The sequence below is a fragment of the Heliconius melpomene genome, chromosome 10 (genome assembly GCF_056956725.1).
Source record: "Heliconius melpomene rosina isolate 202511_hmr_F chromosome 10, ASM5695672v1, whole genome shotgun sequence".
Taxonomy (NCBI): domain Eukaryota; kingdom Metazoa; phylum Arthropoda; class Insecta; order Lepidoptera; family Nymphalidae; genus Heliconius; species Heliconius melpomene.
In genome coordinates, this window is record NC_140398.1 from 2,252,510 (window position 1) to 2,272,248 (window position 19,739).

Consider the following 19,739-nt stretch of genomic DNA (forward strand, 5'->3'; position numbering starts at 1 on the left):
TAAAAGAAGGGTGTGTTAGTGACCACCCTCGTAATGTAGAAAATATCTCTAACTTGCAACGTTCGCACGCGAAGTTTACTATTCAATTTAGCTAAGGGTATTTATATATTTAAAAAAATATATAGCTTCACGCTATAGCGTGGAATATATTCCAGGTATATAGCAGGGTAGACAGAAGAAATCTTGTGTTGAAACACTCCGTTCCCTGCTTTTCTTGACATTTTCCCCTAATAATCGAGACATTACGTGTTGATTGGCGGAATTCAACACACTGTAGTTTTTTGTTACCAGAGAGAGAGTCGAACCCACAACCATCGCGTTTATAGTCAGGCGGAGTCCCACCGCGCTATGATGGTATAATTTATGTGTAAATTAACGTTTAAGGCCTCTTTAAATATATTAGCTATGTGTTCACGAGGTGGCTTTAATATTTAGAACTCATTGTTTGAAATCTTATCTGGCGGATTACTTTATCCCTTCAAAAGAGGCAACGCCATAACTTGCAGTGGCCGACTTGGAAATCGTTTAATCGATTACGTGGCCAAGTTGGCCGAAGCAAGGAAAACCTTGTAAAGTGGGGATAAGTAAACAAGCTGTGACTGCGGCGTCATAACACAAACAATGTCACACTCTCCTGCAAAACTATCCATCTTCTTCGATTTACGATCTGACTCAATTTGAACAGTCCAATAGAGAAAGAAGAAACATAAAAATTATGTGTATTTTATATGACTTTGTCTACTTTGTATCCCGTCCAAGAGTATATTATGAAATAAAATATGTTAACATATCATAACATTAAAATTTCTGTACATTGTTTTGTAACTTTCGTTGTACGTCTATTATACATATAAATGCTATGTTGCTTTAAATTCTAGAAAAATATATGTTCGAGCAGCATTTCAAAAGTGCTTAAATAAAATATCCTGAGAATCTTTTTACCAATAACTTTTTATTTTTGTTTAAATAGAAATGAAAGTTATTTAATATCGAGATAAAATCAAATAACATCATCTTCACGCTGTATCCCGCACACAGCAGGGTAGGCAGAGGAAACCTAGTGTTAAGACACTCTGTCCCCTACTTTCTGCTCATTTTGAGTTAATTACAAAATAAGTATTAACTATTGTTTTAAAATTGATTGAATATTAAATATGTATTAATTTTAAGATATCCTTAAAAATATTTGTATAATCAAGAATAAATCGTAATAATCCAGTATTCTGGCAATTTCACCTAAATCAAATATTGAAAGCAATTTCACCTTTACCGTTTTTACGACTTCAACCATTATTGGAGGTAGCGATTGAATATTTGGAGTGTTATGATTGGAGTTTCCCCCGGCTAGCGGTTATGAATGGTTTCACCAACGGAAAATATTATAGGTTAGTAACTCTGACAATATTAATTTGAATTTAAATATTTTTATTCTGAAAAGAAGTTATTAAGAAGTTTCTTAAAGAAGTTTATTAAGAAGCTTCTTAAAAAATAAAATTTATAAAGAAGAAATTGTCTATTTAGACTTATAGATATATGGGTTTTATTCATTTTTTAAAAAACATTACAAGTCCAACAGAATTTACAGCTTATATACTAAAGTTATACACGTTATAAAACTTACCCTCCCGTTTACGGAAGAGGCGCATCATCCGCCACTTCCTGACAGCCGTCTTAAGTTTCTTCATCAGCAAACAGTTCACAAAAGCACTTATCACTCTGTGACGCCATACTGAGCACATTTATTTATTATCTGTCTTATTTTATACTCTGTTCTTGAACTGTCTTTGTCAATGTCAGTTAAAGAGGGTTTTATTCTTTCGCCATATTAATTTTCTTTTTAATTTTAATGTAAGTATGAATTTACTATCTAGATATTTCATATTTATGTTAGAATTTACTTCATATTTCTTTATTATTTTAAAAATGAATAGAATAAATATATAACTGAGTTTTAGTAACAAATACAGTATTGAATATTTATTTTCAGGTGGACGACTAGACGACAAAAATATCTAGACGTAACAACATAAAATATTAATATACACAGATATACATATGTACATATATATAAATACATATAGCTCCATTAACGATATTTATTAGGGTTATCTTTTTTATGCTTTATCCTTAACACGCCACTTCCGGTTAATGTATAATTTTTATGATAAGAGTTTGGACATAAAAATGTAATTTACGTATAACGTTTTACTATATTTGCGCAGTTGTAACATATACGAGATATGCCTTATATATCTAAAGACGTTCGAATTCGACGGAAAGTGGGGAACGGAGTGTTTTCACACTAGGTTCCCTTTGCCTTCCCTGCTGTGTGCAGGATACAGTGAAGCTGATTAAAAACGAAATTGCGATGGACACTACTATCATATTTTTTTTGCTTAAAAACAAATATTATACTGTCTTGTAACACTAAGATGACTTATATTTGTAATATCCGTAAGTTTTATATCCACAACAAACCAATATATCATTGATCAACAAAAGACTCGTAAACAACGCGCTAATAACAAAAGTTAGTTATTCTATTTATTATTATACTTTCGTATTTCGGAAAAACAATACGAAGGGAAGGATCTTCAATTGGCAAGCGAAAACAACAACTCTGAACGTTGATTGCTTTTTGTAGAGTCAACACGGTGAAAAGTTTCATTTGCAAATATTTTCATTTATAGGTCTATAAAGTTACTCAGTTATTCTTTTAGTATTTTACTTTGTTTAGCTTCTATTATTTATATTATTTCTTTTTTTTACAATACTAATTATAATTATAAGCATATTATTAGATTAACAAATTAAAATAGCTCAATTGTAACTGCATAAAAGAAAATTAAAGATGTCTAAAAAGCAATATTTCTTATATCTTTAATCGTCTCTAGTATTTTGTAGAGAAGGAAAACAGAGGGTAAGGTAAAGTGCATGAGAACTTAGCCGACGCCCACATTGTGTAATGTTGATTGAAAAACGCTGTATCCAAACATAGTATTTTTCATCAGGTATTTTTTTTAAATACCATATTATTCCCGAGTGACATCACTATCGCCATATAGGCACATATTAATTGTTTAAGGATTACCGTTATTTGTATAATTGATTTTTATAAAATTTGAAACACGTGTTTCATGGTTTATTAGAATTCACCCCTAAGGATGCAAATAAGCAGGCGAAGCTGCGTGCGTCCGCTAGTATGATAATAAAATAATTTTAGTACTCTAACATAATTTATACAAAGATAAGAAAAAATCTCCTTTAACAAGCATTTAACATGAAAAATGTAAAAGATACGAAAACAGAGAGAGATATTCGCCTAAATGTTCGCACAATAAAAGTTAAATGAATCATAAAGCCGCGTGGCTACGCCCTTGTGTTTTTTTCTCATAGCATTTTTATTCAAGAGCACTCGTGAAAAGATGCTTGTGGTCGGCATTTTAGATTTACTTCGAGCCTTTTGTAAGTTCAAGGGCGGACCATTTTAAGTTAAAATGATACAGGTGTACATGTACAGACAGAAAAATAATTAAAAGTGATATAAAATTATTTTTTTAGTTAATTATTAAATGACTGTATATATGAACATAAATAACTTTGCGTATTAATAAGTTATTCACATTTAAATGTTAAAATATTTTTTTAATAACCTGTATCTTTTTTATATATGGTGGTTGTATTTTACAGTAACATAATATTTTGTGTAACCAATATAATTTTATATATAGTACTAGCGGCCTCAGTGCGGTTTCGAACGCTTAAACCATACGGATATTAATTTAATTTAATAGTATTGACCCCTTAAGAGATGGGCCGACGACATAAAGATGTTGGTAGGAGGCGGATGGGTCCGAAGAGCTGAGGATCGAGTGTGGTGGCGAGAATTGGGGAAGGCATATGTCCAGCAGTGGACAAAAGATGGTTGTTTATGATGATGATGATGATGATGAATAATATTTAAGTGTATTTTGGGAAAACTGGACAATTATTTTAGTACGTTTAAGGTTACAATATAGGTCACTGTTATACCTTCACTTAATAAATCTTATTTTAATTTAAATGTTTTCGGTTTTTATTTGATTTTTGCTTATTTTTCACACTCAGGAGAATGAATTAGTTTCATTTTCCTCGCTCTGGTAACAAGAGCCCTTCCCTCTGGCTGTCCGTATATAAGAAGCGTCAAATAAAGATCATAAATCAAATGGCATATCAAAATGCCAAAAATTGATTCTTGAACCTACAACTGAGCTTAAACCTCCCTCGGGGTAGTGTCATAAAACGGGTGTATAATAATTTCACGAGCCGCTCATCCGTTACTTGGTATGATTAAAACATAGCCTAGATGAAGTTGTTATGTAATGTTTAAGTTTATTTCTATCTTTTGAGGCCATCACAGCATTACAGTGACTATATATAAACGATTATGAGTTCGATTTCCACTTAGAGGATTAAAATATTTTCATTTCATCGCTCATATTACAAGACAAAGGGTGGTACAAGCCTACTCTCACATGTATAATAGGTACAGAGTGAAGCTAAAAAGAAAAGAAAACGGCGAATAATAAAAAACATTTTAAACATAGGCAGGTCGTATTACAAGTTAAAAAAATATTTTTTTACTATAGTAAACATTAACAAATATTCATTACCGTAAAATATATATGTATATCGATATATCTTTTTTACGTCAACTAATAACTGCAACTTTGTCAATTGTAAAAAACATAAACCAATCTTTTATTACTTATTTCGAAAGAAAATATATAATAAATCACTGAAATATTCGCTATATTATTGACTAGTGGACCCAGACGCGGCTACGCCTGCTTGAACTATAAGAATATTTTTGCGTCGGTCATACTCATACTATACCGCCCGAAGGCTAGGTCATTTCGAATCAGTGACATCTCCTTAATTATTTATTAGAATGTTATACAGTAAACTATAATTGCAATCTAGATAAAGTGCTAAAAGTGACTATTATATTTATTTTCATAAGGATGAATATCAAAATGTCGCGGTAACGGTTGCGTAGCGACGCGACGGTTGTTATTAACATGGCAGAATAAATTGCATGTCAAATTAGAAAGTATTTTAAAATATATTAGTTTATATGTGTAATATAATGTTATATAGCCTATAGCACTTCTGAAGAATGCAGCTTTCATACAAAACAAAAACAAAGTAAATCGGATCAGTAGATCCAGAGATCTTAGCGTTCAAACAAACAAACAAACAAACAAACAAACAAACTCTTCCGCTTTATTATATTAGTATAGATAAAGCTGGTAATATTACACAGGCTATGGTCGGTACCAAATATATAATTTGTGAGCAAATATCAGAACATTTCGTTCAAGGTTTTATTGTATCGAGTGTCGTTTCTTTTTTATATGAAACAATTTGCTTGACGTCGTTTATGTAAATATCATCTTTATTCAATAAATAATTTGACTGACATAAGACGGCTGAGAGTAGACCTTATTCTTTTGAATGTTAAATCATTTATTAATTTATAAAAGACAATGTCGTTTTTGTTTCTAGTGATGTAGGTAGAGATATCCTAGACATTTATTCTGATTCTGATAAGTTAGAAGGCTGAACACAACGCCGAAGTTCGTCTTGGCAGAGAGTATAAATAAAATTATAGTGGAGAGAGTGAGTGGAGATCTAACTTAAAGCCATTGCGCTTGCAGTGAAATGCTGTCCCGTCACGATAGTCTTGAGAAGTCTTATCTTGTTTTGATGCTTGAGTAGCAAATATCAGTTTTTCTACCGACCTGGCAACCGTATAATTTATTTTCAAATCTTTCAGCATCTGATTGTAAACGCGGCGATTATGAGTTCGATTTGCACTCAAAATCAACACATAATAACTAGAAAATTAGACGTATAGAAGGGAACAGCGAGAGTCAGTTGTTTTGGTTGCATTTCGAGTGAAATTCGCCATGAAATCAAAACCTATAGGGAACTTCCCGTGGACCTATAGTACAAATAAGGGGCATAATTTTAGTTCATATAATATAACTGTAGTTCAAGGTGAAATAAGAATTTACAAGACAGATTTAATTAACATAGAACAATATTGAATGCAAAAACTTTGGCATTGTAGCGCCAGCGTTTGTGACCTACATTCCCAAATGCGCCAGCTAGCACCAAGTTCTGAAGGAAACGCCACAAATCGCAAGGGATCTGTAATTTCGTGTGACCTAAAACGTATATTTACTTACTTTGCTAAAGAAAAATTTATGTAACAATTTGTTGTAACATTTTGAATATATTATTTTAGAACTACGATTTTTTAATTAAAATGATAATTTTATTTATCTTCATGAATTTTCTTATTTAGTAAAATAAGTAGTATATACTTTTATAATTAGTCATTCAGTTTTTTTATTTCTGCATCTTTTAGGAAAATATATATTTGGTGGAGAAAGGAACACTAATAATAAAAAGACACTACGTTCCTCATTAAGGCACTTCCGTTCCCCAGTTTCCACTGTACTCTTGAGGCATTCCGTATTGAGTGGCTTTGCTCCGTTAATAAATAAATATATTAAATATTTATATTTCTTGACTGGGAATCGAACCCACAGCCGTCACGTTTACAGTCACCACCTTGCGCTACTACGGCGTCCGCAATTTTACCTACGGGTATGTAATAATTTTCATGTTGTTATGAAAACAGAAACATAAAATAAATTGTAATAAAAGATAGCCCATTTTATGTACTCATTCATATCTATCTATACTAATATAATAAAGCGGAAGAGTTTGTTTGTTTGTTTGTTTGTTTGTTTGTTTGAACGCTAAGATCTCTGGATCTACTGGATCGATTTACTTTGTTTTTGTTTTGTATGAAAGCTGCATTCTTCAGAAGTGCTATAGGCTATATAATATTACATTACACATATATACTAATAAATTAAAATACTTTCTAATTTGACATGCAATTTATTCTGCCATGTTAATAACAACCGTCGTCGCTACGCGACCGCGTTCGTTACCGCGTCATTTTGATATTCATCCTTATGAAAATAAATATAATAGTCACTTTTAGCATTTCATCTAGATTGAAATTATATTTCTATAGAAATTATATTCTTATATTTCAAGCAGGCGTAGCCGCGTCCGGGTCCGCTAGTATATGTATATAAATGTGTAGTCAGTTCTTGTTATTTTTCGTTTTAGTTGTTGATTCTAATCGGTATAGTTAAATGCTCAATTTATCACTAGGTTTTGCTTTTTTACATAGGGAAGATAAAAGACAAAGAAAAAAGGAATGTTAAAATTTTATATTGGTGTAATATATTGAAAGATATAACGAATAATATTTTTTTGATCTTGGTGGCACATTATAGAAATATTCATTTATACAGATTTTCTATTTACTAGCAGTAAATCAGCTTCAAGCTGTATCCCGCATACAGCAGGGTAATATAATATAACGGTATTTAATTTATATTAAAAGTAAAAAAGTGATACTATTTTAAACTATTAATTTATTAAAAGGCTCGCTCTCTTTTTACATGTAAAAAGTTGCACGCACTTATGTTTTATATCAATCCTCGAAGCAACGGTAGCGTGTTTCATTTTACAATACTAATCTCCTGGGTATAGGAGACAACAATATTTTTAGCGAAGCTTATTTTGTTTTTTATAAAAGCTTATTCATTTTATTTAGGCCAGTTGAGGCCAGTCGTAACGTGTAAACGCGACAGACCTCGGGTTCAATTTCCACTTGAGGAAATGAATCTTTAATATTTTTCATTCTTTGCTCTGGTGTTTAGGCAAAGCGTAAGTTCTGGTACTCAACACGCAGTGCCTCTAGAATTCAGTGAATTGTAGAGAACGAAGTGCCTTATCATTAGGTTCCCTTTGCCTACACTGTTGTGTGCGAGATACGGGGCGAAGCTAATAAAAAAAACAAATAAATAAAATTTACTAAGTAAGCTACTAACTAAAATAATAGGTAAAACAATTTTCTCGTGTGGAAAACACATAAGATACCACCGAGTAAGTTACGTTCGTACGTTAAGTAACTTAGCTGACGTAAAAACCACCTCCGTTACCGTAAAACGGTACTAGATTAAATAATTTAGTAAATTCGTTCCAGCCTACAATGTTTAAAGATGGCTGAAGTGATATAAAAGTTTTATTAGACACGCGACGTTAGCTTGTGTAAGCAATTGTTATGTTCACTTTTAATAATGCAACCTGTGGGTAACAAGCTACTGACTGACGCAAATACATGTATAATTCGAAAAAATAATAATTTAATGATGATAGGTACCATTGTTAGCAATAAGTTATAATGCGATAGTTTTGGGTTGAATTCACTTAAATGAAAATAACTTAGGTATTTAAAAAGAATTCCTTGATTACTTTATAAATATTGATTTTAGGTTTTTGAATGGGTGACAAATAGTAGAGCCTCCCTATTAATCATTATGAAATGCTATAGAAGTTCAATATTAAAGTTCAAAGTTCACATTATTTTTTCAACGTGGGCAAAGATAGGTGACTTATAGATTAACTTTATCTGTTTTACCAGACATTCCTAGCGTCTGTCCTGAGAAAAAATCGTAGCCGTCTTGACAAATTAATATTTTTTCTTATATTTATTTAATAAATTCAAGTAACTGAGTTCATTAGAGCCATAACTTTGCCTGAAACTTATTTTTCTTATAATTTTTTCATGTTCAACATTATAATTAACTAACGAAAAAAAGTTGCCCAAGCAGCAGTACCCGGGTACTTAAATTAAAATTGTTTACAGTTTTATAATTACATACATAATTTTAGTAAATTTCTTATTCTCTATCTTTCTTAGAAATTCTGTTACTAAAAATAAATAAAACGTATCGTATAGTAATATCATTGGAACAGGATACAAAACGTCTTTTACGTTCGTAGAAAGAAAAGCATTGTGTAAAAACAATAGTGAATCTCCAGTCTTTTCTGAAACTACAGATACTATAATCTACATTTGAAGCATAGCATGAATGGAAGATAATACAGAGAAAACTATAATAAATTCTATTCATTCCATTCCATTTAAAATTTTCTTTAATATACATACATTATTTAATTTTTAACGATATTCTAGGAGTTCGAATGTAGTTAAATGTTTCTCTACTGTTTATTTGACTGATAGATCATCCTAGCACTAGGGACGCACTGCGGCTTCGCTTGATCTATATGCATTATTTTCGTTTTCTAGTGTAATATGTAATATTTTTTTTTTTACATCATATTACATGTATTTTTTCTGATTTTATTGTAATGTGGGAATTGGGGATTTTTTATACATATTAAAGCTCCAATTTCCCAGTCATTCAACAAGGTTTCCTTTTTTCTTTAAAAGGTATGGAACCCTAAAAATGTCAACTATATAAAAAATAAAATATTAAATGTAAGCAAATAACTAAGTACTGCAAAAATAACTTATACATTTATATATTTATAAATACAATTATAAAATAAGTAAGAGTTAATTAGAGACTTATTACTTACGAGCTTATCAATAACTATTATTATATTGTGTTGTGTTCAAATGTCAATTTAAAATAAAAATGCGAAGGCGGCATTTTTCCTATCATTATGGCTATCTGTTATAGATTATTAATATAAAATGTTCCACATCACTGCCACTCGTATAAAGATTGACTATAGGTAATAATAGTTGTGAATTCAATACAATGGGAAAATTTAAATAATATTGGTTATTTAAATCATCCCACTGTAGTAAGAATAGTGCGGCGTAGAGTTCCACCATTCACCATGCAATATCTGCCTTGAAAAATTGATTAAGATAATGTAAAGAACTTAAATTTAGTTATTTTACTTCTAAATAAAAGCAATCTCAAAATTCAAGTCTTAAAACTTAAAATTAAGATTTAAAGGTTAAACCTCATTCAAATTTCAGGTTCAATCCAAACAACGCCAAATACCTATATATTTAGATATATATAAAAGTATACAATCCAAAATATACCACGCTTTTGCAATAAAATTTAATAGAAGGATAAAGGATGCTTACTGCTAGACGGTTCACTATATTTTAACGAGGACATCTTGAAAGTTCATTTTAAATTCGTTAAAAATCTACACAGACAATTTGAAATCATGATTTTTAATATTTTCATTACTTCGCTATGGTAAAAAGGCAAAAATGTGGGCGTTGTGTTCCGACATTAAACGCGTATTTTTCGAAAAGCAAAGTAGAGAGAACCTAGAGTTCCTTGGTTCCCTTTATTCTGCTATATGCAAAATATATTGGGAAGCTAAAAATATAATAGAACATTTATGAGTATATTATAATAGTTTGTATATGTATATAGTGTATGTTTTACAAAGGCCGATCGATAGTTGGCGACAAATTCATACCCTTAATAGAACATTGCACATGATTGATCACTTTTTGATTTACTGTAAGCTTCATTGGTATTGGCTTCATGGCCAAAGGCTTTGACATCATGTAGTTTCTTATGGTGCAAATTATATAAAGTCTATACATATGCGTTCATAAGAAAAATACCCACTTGTGTAGAAAATCTATATATTTTTTTACTTTTTAACATAACATCACTATATTTTATTACATTACTCTAGTTTCATTTAATAAAATTTTATGAGGAATATTTTAAGTGTTCCTTTACGACCATTTTTTTACACAAAAATTGAGTTAAGTATCAATTTTAAGTCCATTATTCTTTTGTGGTACAAATTCTGAAATCAAATCTGTTGTTGTTCAAATTCTGAATCCAGAGTGAATAAATGAAAATATGAACTATTTAATTTCAATTTTGTTCAGATGTTAGCCTCACGTAGATGATCTACGAAAGAGCTACGAAAAATATTTTTTCTTTTAATGGCTATAATATATTTTTGACTTTCACTTAAGTATCGCATAGCAATTTTTACAGTAGTAGTCATTTTTGTTTCCTAATGTTCGTTTATTTAGAAAAATACTTGTATTATTAGTATAGTCGCTCAGGTCGGCTACTTAACTATATTGAAGCGGTAAGTGTCTACACTAATTATGTAGGTAATTACCACGATCTATCGTCAATATTAAAATCTGAAAGGACTTATCATTATGAAATTATATTGATACTATTTTATGTTGGTTTGAATTTATACTATTTGTTTTTTTTTTTCTATAATATGTAGAGAAGGGCAATTAAATCTATTCATTAAAATTTTTGATAAAAAAATCCCATTAAAATATATCTTTTGCCGAAGATAACTTTTAATCTTTAATCTTTTTAAAATAATTAAAAATCAAATAAATCTGAAATTCTTGCCCGCTTATGTCAAAACTTTTGTTAAAAGTAACACAATGGTAAAAATATTTTAAAAAATGCGAGCAAATATCAGTTTTATTCAATAGAAGCTTCAAAGGAGAACAATTATGTTAATCCCATAAGGCCCAGCTCACTTAAAAACAACAAAGGTTTTTGCATCACATTTTGAGGACAAAGAGTGTTTTTCCACGGAAAATGTCATTAGAATATTCTAAAACACTGCATCCTTTCACATTTTTATCAAATAATTGAATATTACATATAATTTTATTCACTTAAATGTCACAAAAATCTAAACGTCAGTTCCACAGATAATACAGGTTTGAATGAACACAAACCGCGGGAAAAATGACAGATTATAAATGAAGGCGTCCTCCTCCGACGGAGTATGGTGGCCAACTGAAATATAAGGGTGAATCGTAAAGTACGAACGAGTACGAACTGGTTGTATTGGATGTACGTTTTACAAACGTTTGTAGATAATAATAGTGTAATTGTCATTAAATAAGTTTTTATTAATTTTATTATATTTTTATTATTCAGCTTCACGCTGTATCCCGCACACAGTAGGGTAGGCAGAGGGCTGAGGGGCTATATGCGGATTAGAACCTGAAGGTGATATTTGATTTATTAGACGAACTGAAATTTCAATATTATAATAAGGTTAAAAGTTTAGTTTACATTTTTACTTTAATTATTTACTTTGTATTTGAGCTACCTATATTTGTCACGTAAAAATAACATAAACATAAGTTGAAATAATAAAGTAAGAATGAATCTGATTATTAATTATTTTTGTGAGCGTGGAGGTTCAAAAGCCTCATTAAAATATATGGAGAGTATTCTGTGCAAGAATGTTTTGTGTTATTTTTAAAACTATAATTTTATTTGAGTCAACACTGATTATGTACTTTTTATATAAGTTCCCTTTTAAAGTAGTTGCATAACGTTATAGCCGTAAAAGAAAGAATCATATAATACTTTACAGTGATAATTTTGTATTTTCCTTTTGCTATACTAAGTAGTGTGCAGTAATAAAAACATTTTTTTTTATAATTTATAAATGCATATTTACTGTATCATACGATTATATTAAACAACAATTCTGGGTGAGTTAGATAATATAATAAACATTTTATTAAATTAAACTACAATACAATGCCTTCGAAATTCGGCGAACAATTGGGAACGGTAGTGCATTAATGGGAACGGAGTGTTTTAACACTAGATTCTCAGGATCCGTCTGCCTAACCTTTTTTTTTTTTTTTTTAACGCTGGGAAATGCAGTTTACGCAGACCGACAGAGCGGTACTGTGGGGCTCACCGGAGAATGAACCCGATACTACCCACTAAAACCCAGCGAGACCTACCCACCTAAGCAAGACGCCGCAGGATCGCTCACGCATTCCACTACGGCGACTCGGTGGAAAGCCCGCCTGTAGCGGACCATCGTCATATTATTGGTGACTCTCTAGGGTAAGGGGAGTTGGAGATGAGCGTACTGCCTTCTCCTATTCCCTAACCTACGACGACGGAGCGGGCCTGCATTTGCGCTGGACTCGCGCTCCCGCTCCGCGGCCTCCTTTAATGCCATCACAGAATCGCAAAAGGAGACCATGGTAGACCAGTGCCTCTCACTATCTAGCATGGCCCCCACCACACTTGACAGTGAGAGATCTCTACCGACCACATCCATCAACACATGGCGCTGTGGGGCCCAAGCAGGGCATTCGGCCAGTGTGTGTTGCGCCGAATCCACCGGCGCATTGCACTCGTAACACGCTGGTGATGCCTCCCGACGTGCAATCTGGTGCAGGTATTTACCAAAGCAACCGTGCCCTGTTAGTACCTGCACCAGTCGGAACGTCAAAACCCCAAAGTTTCTTTGGATCCAGCGTTTAAGGTGGGGGCTAAGTAGTGTGCAGTAATAAAAACATTTTTTTTTATAATTTATAAATGCATATTTACTGTATCATACGATTATATTAAACAACAATTCTGGGTGAGTTAGATAATATAATAAACATTTTATTAAATTAAACTACAATACAATGCCTTCGAAATTCGGCGAACAATTGGGAACGGTAGTGCATTAATGGGAACGGAGTGTTTTAACACTAGATTCTCAGGATCCGTCTGCCTAACCTGCTATGTCCCGCACATAGCAGGTTAGTTTCGGAGAAGAGTGAAGTCGGTGTCAAACTAATGCTATAACACCTTTACTACAATATCTAATTACTAAGCCTGTTTGTTTTACTTGGCACCGACTTCAAAATTACAAAATCATTATACAATTATTTTTCACTTTTTAGTTCGTTGTTAGAAGTCGGTTTTTCTTTTTGTTAAAAATTAATTTATAAACATATATTTCAATAAATTTTAGTATTTGTTGTGGATATTTAAGTAAATAAAGTCTTTTTAATAAGACATTACCACCATTATTAAGTAATTACACCATATATTGACATACGGACATAATAAGTACAAATATAAAATATTTAAATTACGCATAGTTTTATAATACTTAAATATTATTAGTTGGGAAATCGTTCTATGTTTATTTAATCTTCACGTAGCTCGTTTGTGAAGTTAAGTTGTGAAGTCAGCAGTATTTACTCTTGACAGGGAGGCGGAAGTAAACGTTTACGGAATACAGAATATGTGTAAATAAGGGTAGGAGGAGATCAGAGGGGCACAGTGGCAATATATACGAGATGGTTGCTTAGTCAATTTCATTGTCATTTTTGTGGGGCTCTAGTATCACGTTGTTGAGTTCTGCCACTCAACACGTAATGCCTCTAGGAAGCGGCGGAAGATGGGAGAAAGGAGTGTCTTGACACTAGGCCATGCGGAATACAGCGTGACGCTGTAATTAAAAAAAATACTAATAATTGTCAATCAATTATTCAGATCTGTTTTTTAAAAACGATCACTATAGACTTTTAATTCTTTTTTATACTACTTCAAAATAATAAAATGTTTTTGATGAAAGCTTAATGTTTGCCACAAATTCGTTCTGTATAATGACATTATAAAAAGGGACTTAAGCTGAAATTTTGTAGTAAAATACTGATTAAAAAGCTTTCGCCAAAGGACTAACAACCATCATCTTCTTTTAAGTACAGTTATTTAAGATTTGTATTTCTTTTTTTTTATCTGGTTTTTATTTTAGTAAAAATTAGCTTTAAATCAAAACCGAAATGAAAAATTCAGCATAAATTTTTAACTTTAACGTTTATTGTTTGTTACTCGTCTCAGGCGTTAAGCTTAAATTATTAATAAGGCGTAATAAGAATCTACGTAGGCAAATTTTATCTAAATCTGTTCATGGATGGATATAAATGGATATAAATTTATAATTGATATAACACCACATACCACATAACACTATTACTATGCACTAGAAATATAATGTATTTTCATGATTGTCAATTTGCATGAGTTTGACCGCAATGCCTGCGGCTTCAAACCCCGATCGACGGAAAATTATTATACATCGTATATGTATGATTTCTCTTAAATTCGAGGAAAATTACTTAAATAATATTTCACCATATTTTCTTTCTCTCCTTTGAGTAGTGTGAAAATATAAAAAGACTAAAACTTTGTACCAAATTTCTTTTCTATCCCACCAACACATTCGCATGGTCGCATTCGCTAAATTGACACGCCCCAGGGACGCTCCGACGTTATGTAATCCATGGAAATACGCAATATGCTTAATGCTTTAATTATTTATGATACTAGTCTTCTATATATATATAAAAAAAAAACTTTTTTTTAGCTTCAGGTTATACAACCTGAAGTAACCTGAAGAACCTCCGCGTATAGAAGAGTGTAGGCAAAAAACTCCACCTTTCGAACTCAAAGACAAATCAGTCGGCCAAAACGGATATGGCGAGACGAGATCGACCACCATGATCCTAACTGGTGCAAAATAGCATAAAGCGTAAAAGTGTAGAAACTATATAGGGGGTTTTTCTAAGCTATCGGACAGTACAGATTGGTATAAAAAATAAATTATTGTTTTAGAAATACTCTAAACTAAAATTTTGTTAAATTTAAAATAAAGTTAAAAAATAAAATATTTATTTTTATTTTCATTTCTTCGCTTTGGTGATGAGGCAAAGCGCGGCATTGAATTCAATCAACACGCAACACGCAACGCCAGAATCCGGCAGAAAATAGGGTACAGCGTGATTTAACATTAGATTCCCTCTGCCTATCCTGCTGTGTGCGGGATACAGCTTGAAGCTTGAACCTTTTGGGATATTCAACTTCGTTCATAAACCAGATCTATAAAGTGAAAATATTTAATAAAAAAATATTAAACCGCAAAAATGTAATTTGACTTGAAAAAAGAATACGGAAATCAATTTATGCCAAAAGCAATCTAGAATGAATCTAAAGTATCCTTACGAATAAACTTTTAAATCGTTGTCGAAGTTTCGTTTGAGTGGCTATAACTGTTGGGTGACCTATGAAATTTATAGGTCACCGTTTACTATTTTAGTGACGAACTTAAAATGTCGGTATTTCAACTTTCAAAATGTTAAAGAAAATATTAATAAAATGTAATAAAATATTTATTTTCATAAGTACATTTTAACGAAAAGACTTTGATTTTGCCTCTATATTTGTTTGTTCTCGAGCAAATAAGTTAGTGCAAATAAGGAAATTCATAAAAGTAACTTTTTGCAAGCTTTTATATAGTTTCGAATGTCTCTCTGTTATCAAATCTTGTTAGTTGTTTTTTGACCCACTTTCCTTGACCTTATTTTTTTATGCCTGTGCTAATTGAATATTATTATTTTACATATTAAAACGCATATCAATCGACAGATATAAAAAGATTTTATTTGTTTTTTCCATAGACAAATCTAAGCAAGCATCCATCCATAAATTATGTTATTAAAAATTTTATAACGTCATGCCGTCGTAGCGCATCCAAATATCTGAATGAGGGCGCTATGGTTGTGGGTTCGATCAGATCCTCTCAAGGGAATAATTATTACAGAGCAGAGTAGATATCCGCTACTCTACATACTGTGTCTAGAAAATTGAGCGGAAAATAGTGAGCGGAGTGTTTTAATGCTAAGCTTCCACTGTTACCTTATTTATTGTCGACAATGATACCTTTGGAATAGACTGGAACCAACGTTTCCATTCCATGGCGTGTTAACATTTATAATATGACTAGCGGATGCGCGCTGCTTCGCTTGCGTTTTTAGGGGTGAATTCTAATAACCCATGAAACATGTGTTCGATAAAATATTTTTAAGAGTCTAAATTTCAAATTTTATAAAAATCGGTGGCGATTTAAGAATTTTTCCATACAAACTTTCAACCCCTTATTTACACCCTTAGAGAGAGAATTCTAGAAAACGATGAAACACGTATTCAATTAAATACTTTTAAAAATCTAAATTTCGAATTTTATAAAAATCTATTAATGCCGATTTAAATTTTTTTCCATACAAACTTTCAACCCCTATTTTACCCCTTTAGAGTTAAAATTTTTCAAAATCCCTTCTTAGATCCCTCCAGATTACGAAAGTGAACATCTGTCCAAATTTCACGTTTCTACCATCAGCAGTTGCGGCTGTGCTTGCGTCTTACCTCAGTCAGTGAGGACAAGTCCTTTTATATATATAGATTATTAATGTTTTTCAAACAAATTTCTTTTCAAAACTCTTTTTTTTTTGTAGAGAACATTCTCATAATATTTATGGGATCCGATATAAAGTTTTTATTCGTATTCTGGATATGTTGGCATTGTGTCTAATTTCGTTATAGATATTCCCGTATTGTCTCTGCAGAGGTCACAGTTGAGGTCAACTAATTCGACCTACATGATGTAATCAACTCACGACTCTATAATAATAAAATCACTACTTAACGAGTGTTTTAGTGTTAATTATACAATTACTAGGACTATAAATCATTATTGTTTTCAATCTACCATATTAACCCTAGCTCCTGACAATTTAGCTGTAATACTTACTATAATACTTAATTATATACGCTTATATTTTTTATACTGTAAAGATTTTTGAAACTAATTTTAATGCAGTTTTTTTTCAAAATTAAAATTTAATAAACAAAAATGATTTAACTAGAAGGTTTATATGTTGCGAGTGTGGGCGAAATATTAGTATTGTAATGAATTTTGAGGCCGTCAACTGTCGTCTACCGTTAAGGCCTGCGAGGGAGAGTCCGACTCGTGCTTAACCGGTATTTTTTCTTAATATACAATTCTCCAAAGGATTTTGTATCTACGCTTATCAATATATGAAGCCTGAAAATAAATATGCTTAACACGTCTCTTTTAGCCAAATCCAATATATCCGAATAAATATTAAATAACAAAAGCGACCAAAAACCTTGACTTTGGGAGCGGTAAAGATATGAATTATGAATGTCAAACGGATAAATGTGGGTGAATCTGCCAATGTATGTACAGAGAATCTAATTATATTTTTTTATCTTGCTGTATAATATTTTTTTATCATATAGCGTTTTAATTCTTTGTTATTTGTCAGTGTCTGCTTTTTATAGTGTTGGTTGTGGATTTCATTCCGTCTCGGGGGAATGTCTGGCTAGAAAAAGCGCGGCGTTGAGTTTCGCCACTAACTTTTTTAATTCGGGCAGAAACTGGAGAATGGAGTGTCTTAACACCAATGTCTCTTTACGTACCCTACTTTTAGTTTTTTTGACAGGTTTTTTTTTCATTTCAGACATTTGTCAGGTTTTTTTTCTTTTAGTTTTATGCAGTCGGAAAAAAATTAATTAATTTTAAGAAACAAAAATCTTTGATTCTTAAAATTAATGTTTTTTTTGTTTATTGTATTAGGTTTGTAATAGAGTATTTTAAAGTGGTGATGAAAGAAACATTCAGTATAATAAAAATACTGATTCAGCAGTATTATAAAAATGGATTGTATTCTACAATCCATTAAATCCGATAGTATGACAAAGCTTTCATGGAAAAATATGATTTTGTAATTAGGTAGTAAAAATAAAAATAGTTTTAGATTTTTGTTTCAGGGTGTGGACTGTAATTATACTAAAATTTTATTTAAAATATTGTTTGTCATTTTTCACATTATTTTCAGCCTCACTATAATGTATTGCATACTCACTCTACACCTAATCACAAGCGGTAAACGCGAGCACGAATAAGTTTAGTAATTTTTGAAATAGTTTCTCAATAAGGTAAGAGAGGGCGCCTATAGTAAGCTAATGTTTGCTAACATAGAAGTTTCAATTAAATAAAGTAGTTTCTGATATAATTTACAGATGTCGCTATTATTTCTGCTATTGCCAATAGAATGGACAGCAGGTGCCAGTACTAATTATTTACTTATAAGCAGATGCTAGATGGCGCTGTACATTTTATTAAATACCCTCGCATCGGTAAACTTGATCTGCTTTAAACGACCCTCATCCTCCCCCTTCTTTAGAGATCAAAGTGAGTTCAATGAATCGCTTACGTAAGCGGAGGCATTATTAAACTACTGTTCTTTAGACTTAAGTTTCCTGTTAAGAATATACATATGTTCGTTTCTTTTTAAGCTTTATTACATAAAAATTATGAACCTGATGTGTTTTTTATATAAAAAACACAAACATATGTTTTAACAATATTAACTGAAGGGACTAACTTAAGGGACGTTACCAATAAATCGTGGTAGGTCTGAAATGAATTGCGTAAATTTGACGCATCTTGACTTGACTTGTCCTCATTTAAGACGAATGTCATCACAGAAACTTAGGGTTTCCAAAAATTTTACGCGATTAATCCAGGTAAAAAAAACATTTAAAATATATAATAATCGTGAAAATCAAAGAACTTATTATAATTCTGACTCACTTATAACATACATAACACAAAGAAAACTAACAAGGATACCAAAACAAAACAACTTCCAAGTGGTGAACTCTGTAACAAGATAGCTTTATACGGTTTCATTTGTCTAAAGTTAGATAACATCTTTAATCCATTTTAAACTTTTCCTGATTGTTTGCTTCTAACATCGCTTCCTTTTTCTTTTTTTGAGATTTATTTCCATAATGAATACGCTATCAATCAAAAAGTTAACGAGACAAATCAGAAAGTCTATTTATAATGTTGGAGATAACTTTTGTGAATGACAATACTTCTAAATTGTATAGCTATATCTATACCAGAGGTTCTCAAACTTTTCATATTAGGTTAAAAAGAGATTAACTAATAAATAAACAGTCTGAAGTTCATTGGAGTGAAGTGCGGTCGTTTTAATATAGGTTGGAAAATTCCAAATAAGAATAAAAAAAAATCTTACAATTACGTACGAAGAAAATCGCAGTATTTTGCGAAATAAACCTTTGTATATAAAATCTCCTTTTCCATCCTCTCCTAGCTCTGGTAAGAAGTTTAAACTTTCG

At 31.4% G+C, this 19,739-nt stretch overlaps 1 protein-coding gene across 4 annotated transcripts in view; it reads right to left on the reverse strand.

Moving 5' to 3' along the window:
* The window catches only part of Mctp (multiple C2 domain and transmembrane region protein), an 87,018-nt gene that overhangs the window by 32,885 nt on the left and 34,394 nt on the right, over positions 1-19,739 (reverse strand). Inside the window, exon 1 of one of the 4 annotated variants that reach the window (XM_085191699.1) lies at positions 1,622-1,813. The exons of the other annotated variants lie outside the window; for them this stretch is intronic. Within the exon in view, the coding sequence (XP_085047825.1) occupies positions 1,622-1,739 (118 nt within the window). The 5' untranslated portion in view covers positions 1,740-1,813. Of the gene's footprint in view, positions 1-1,621; positions 1,814-19,739 lie in introns of those variants that run through there. 4 annotated transcript variants of the gene reach the window in all.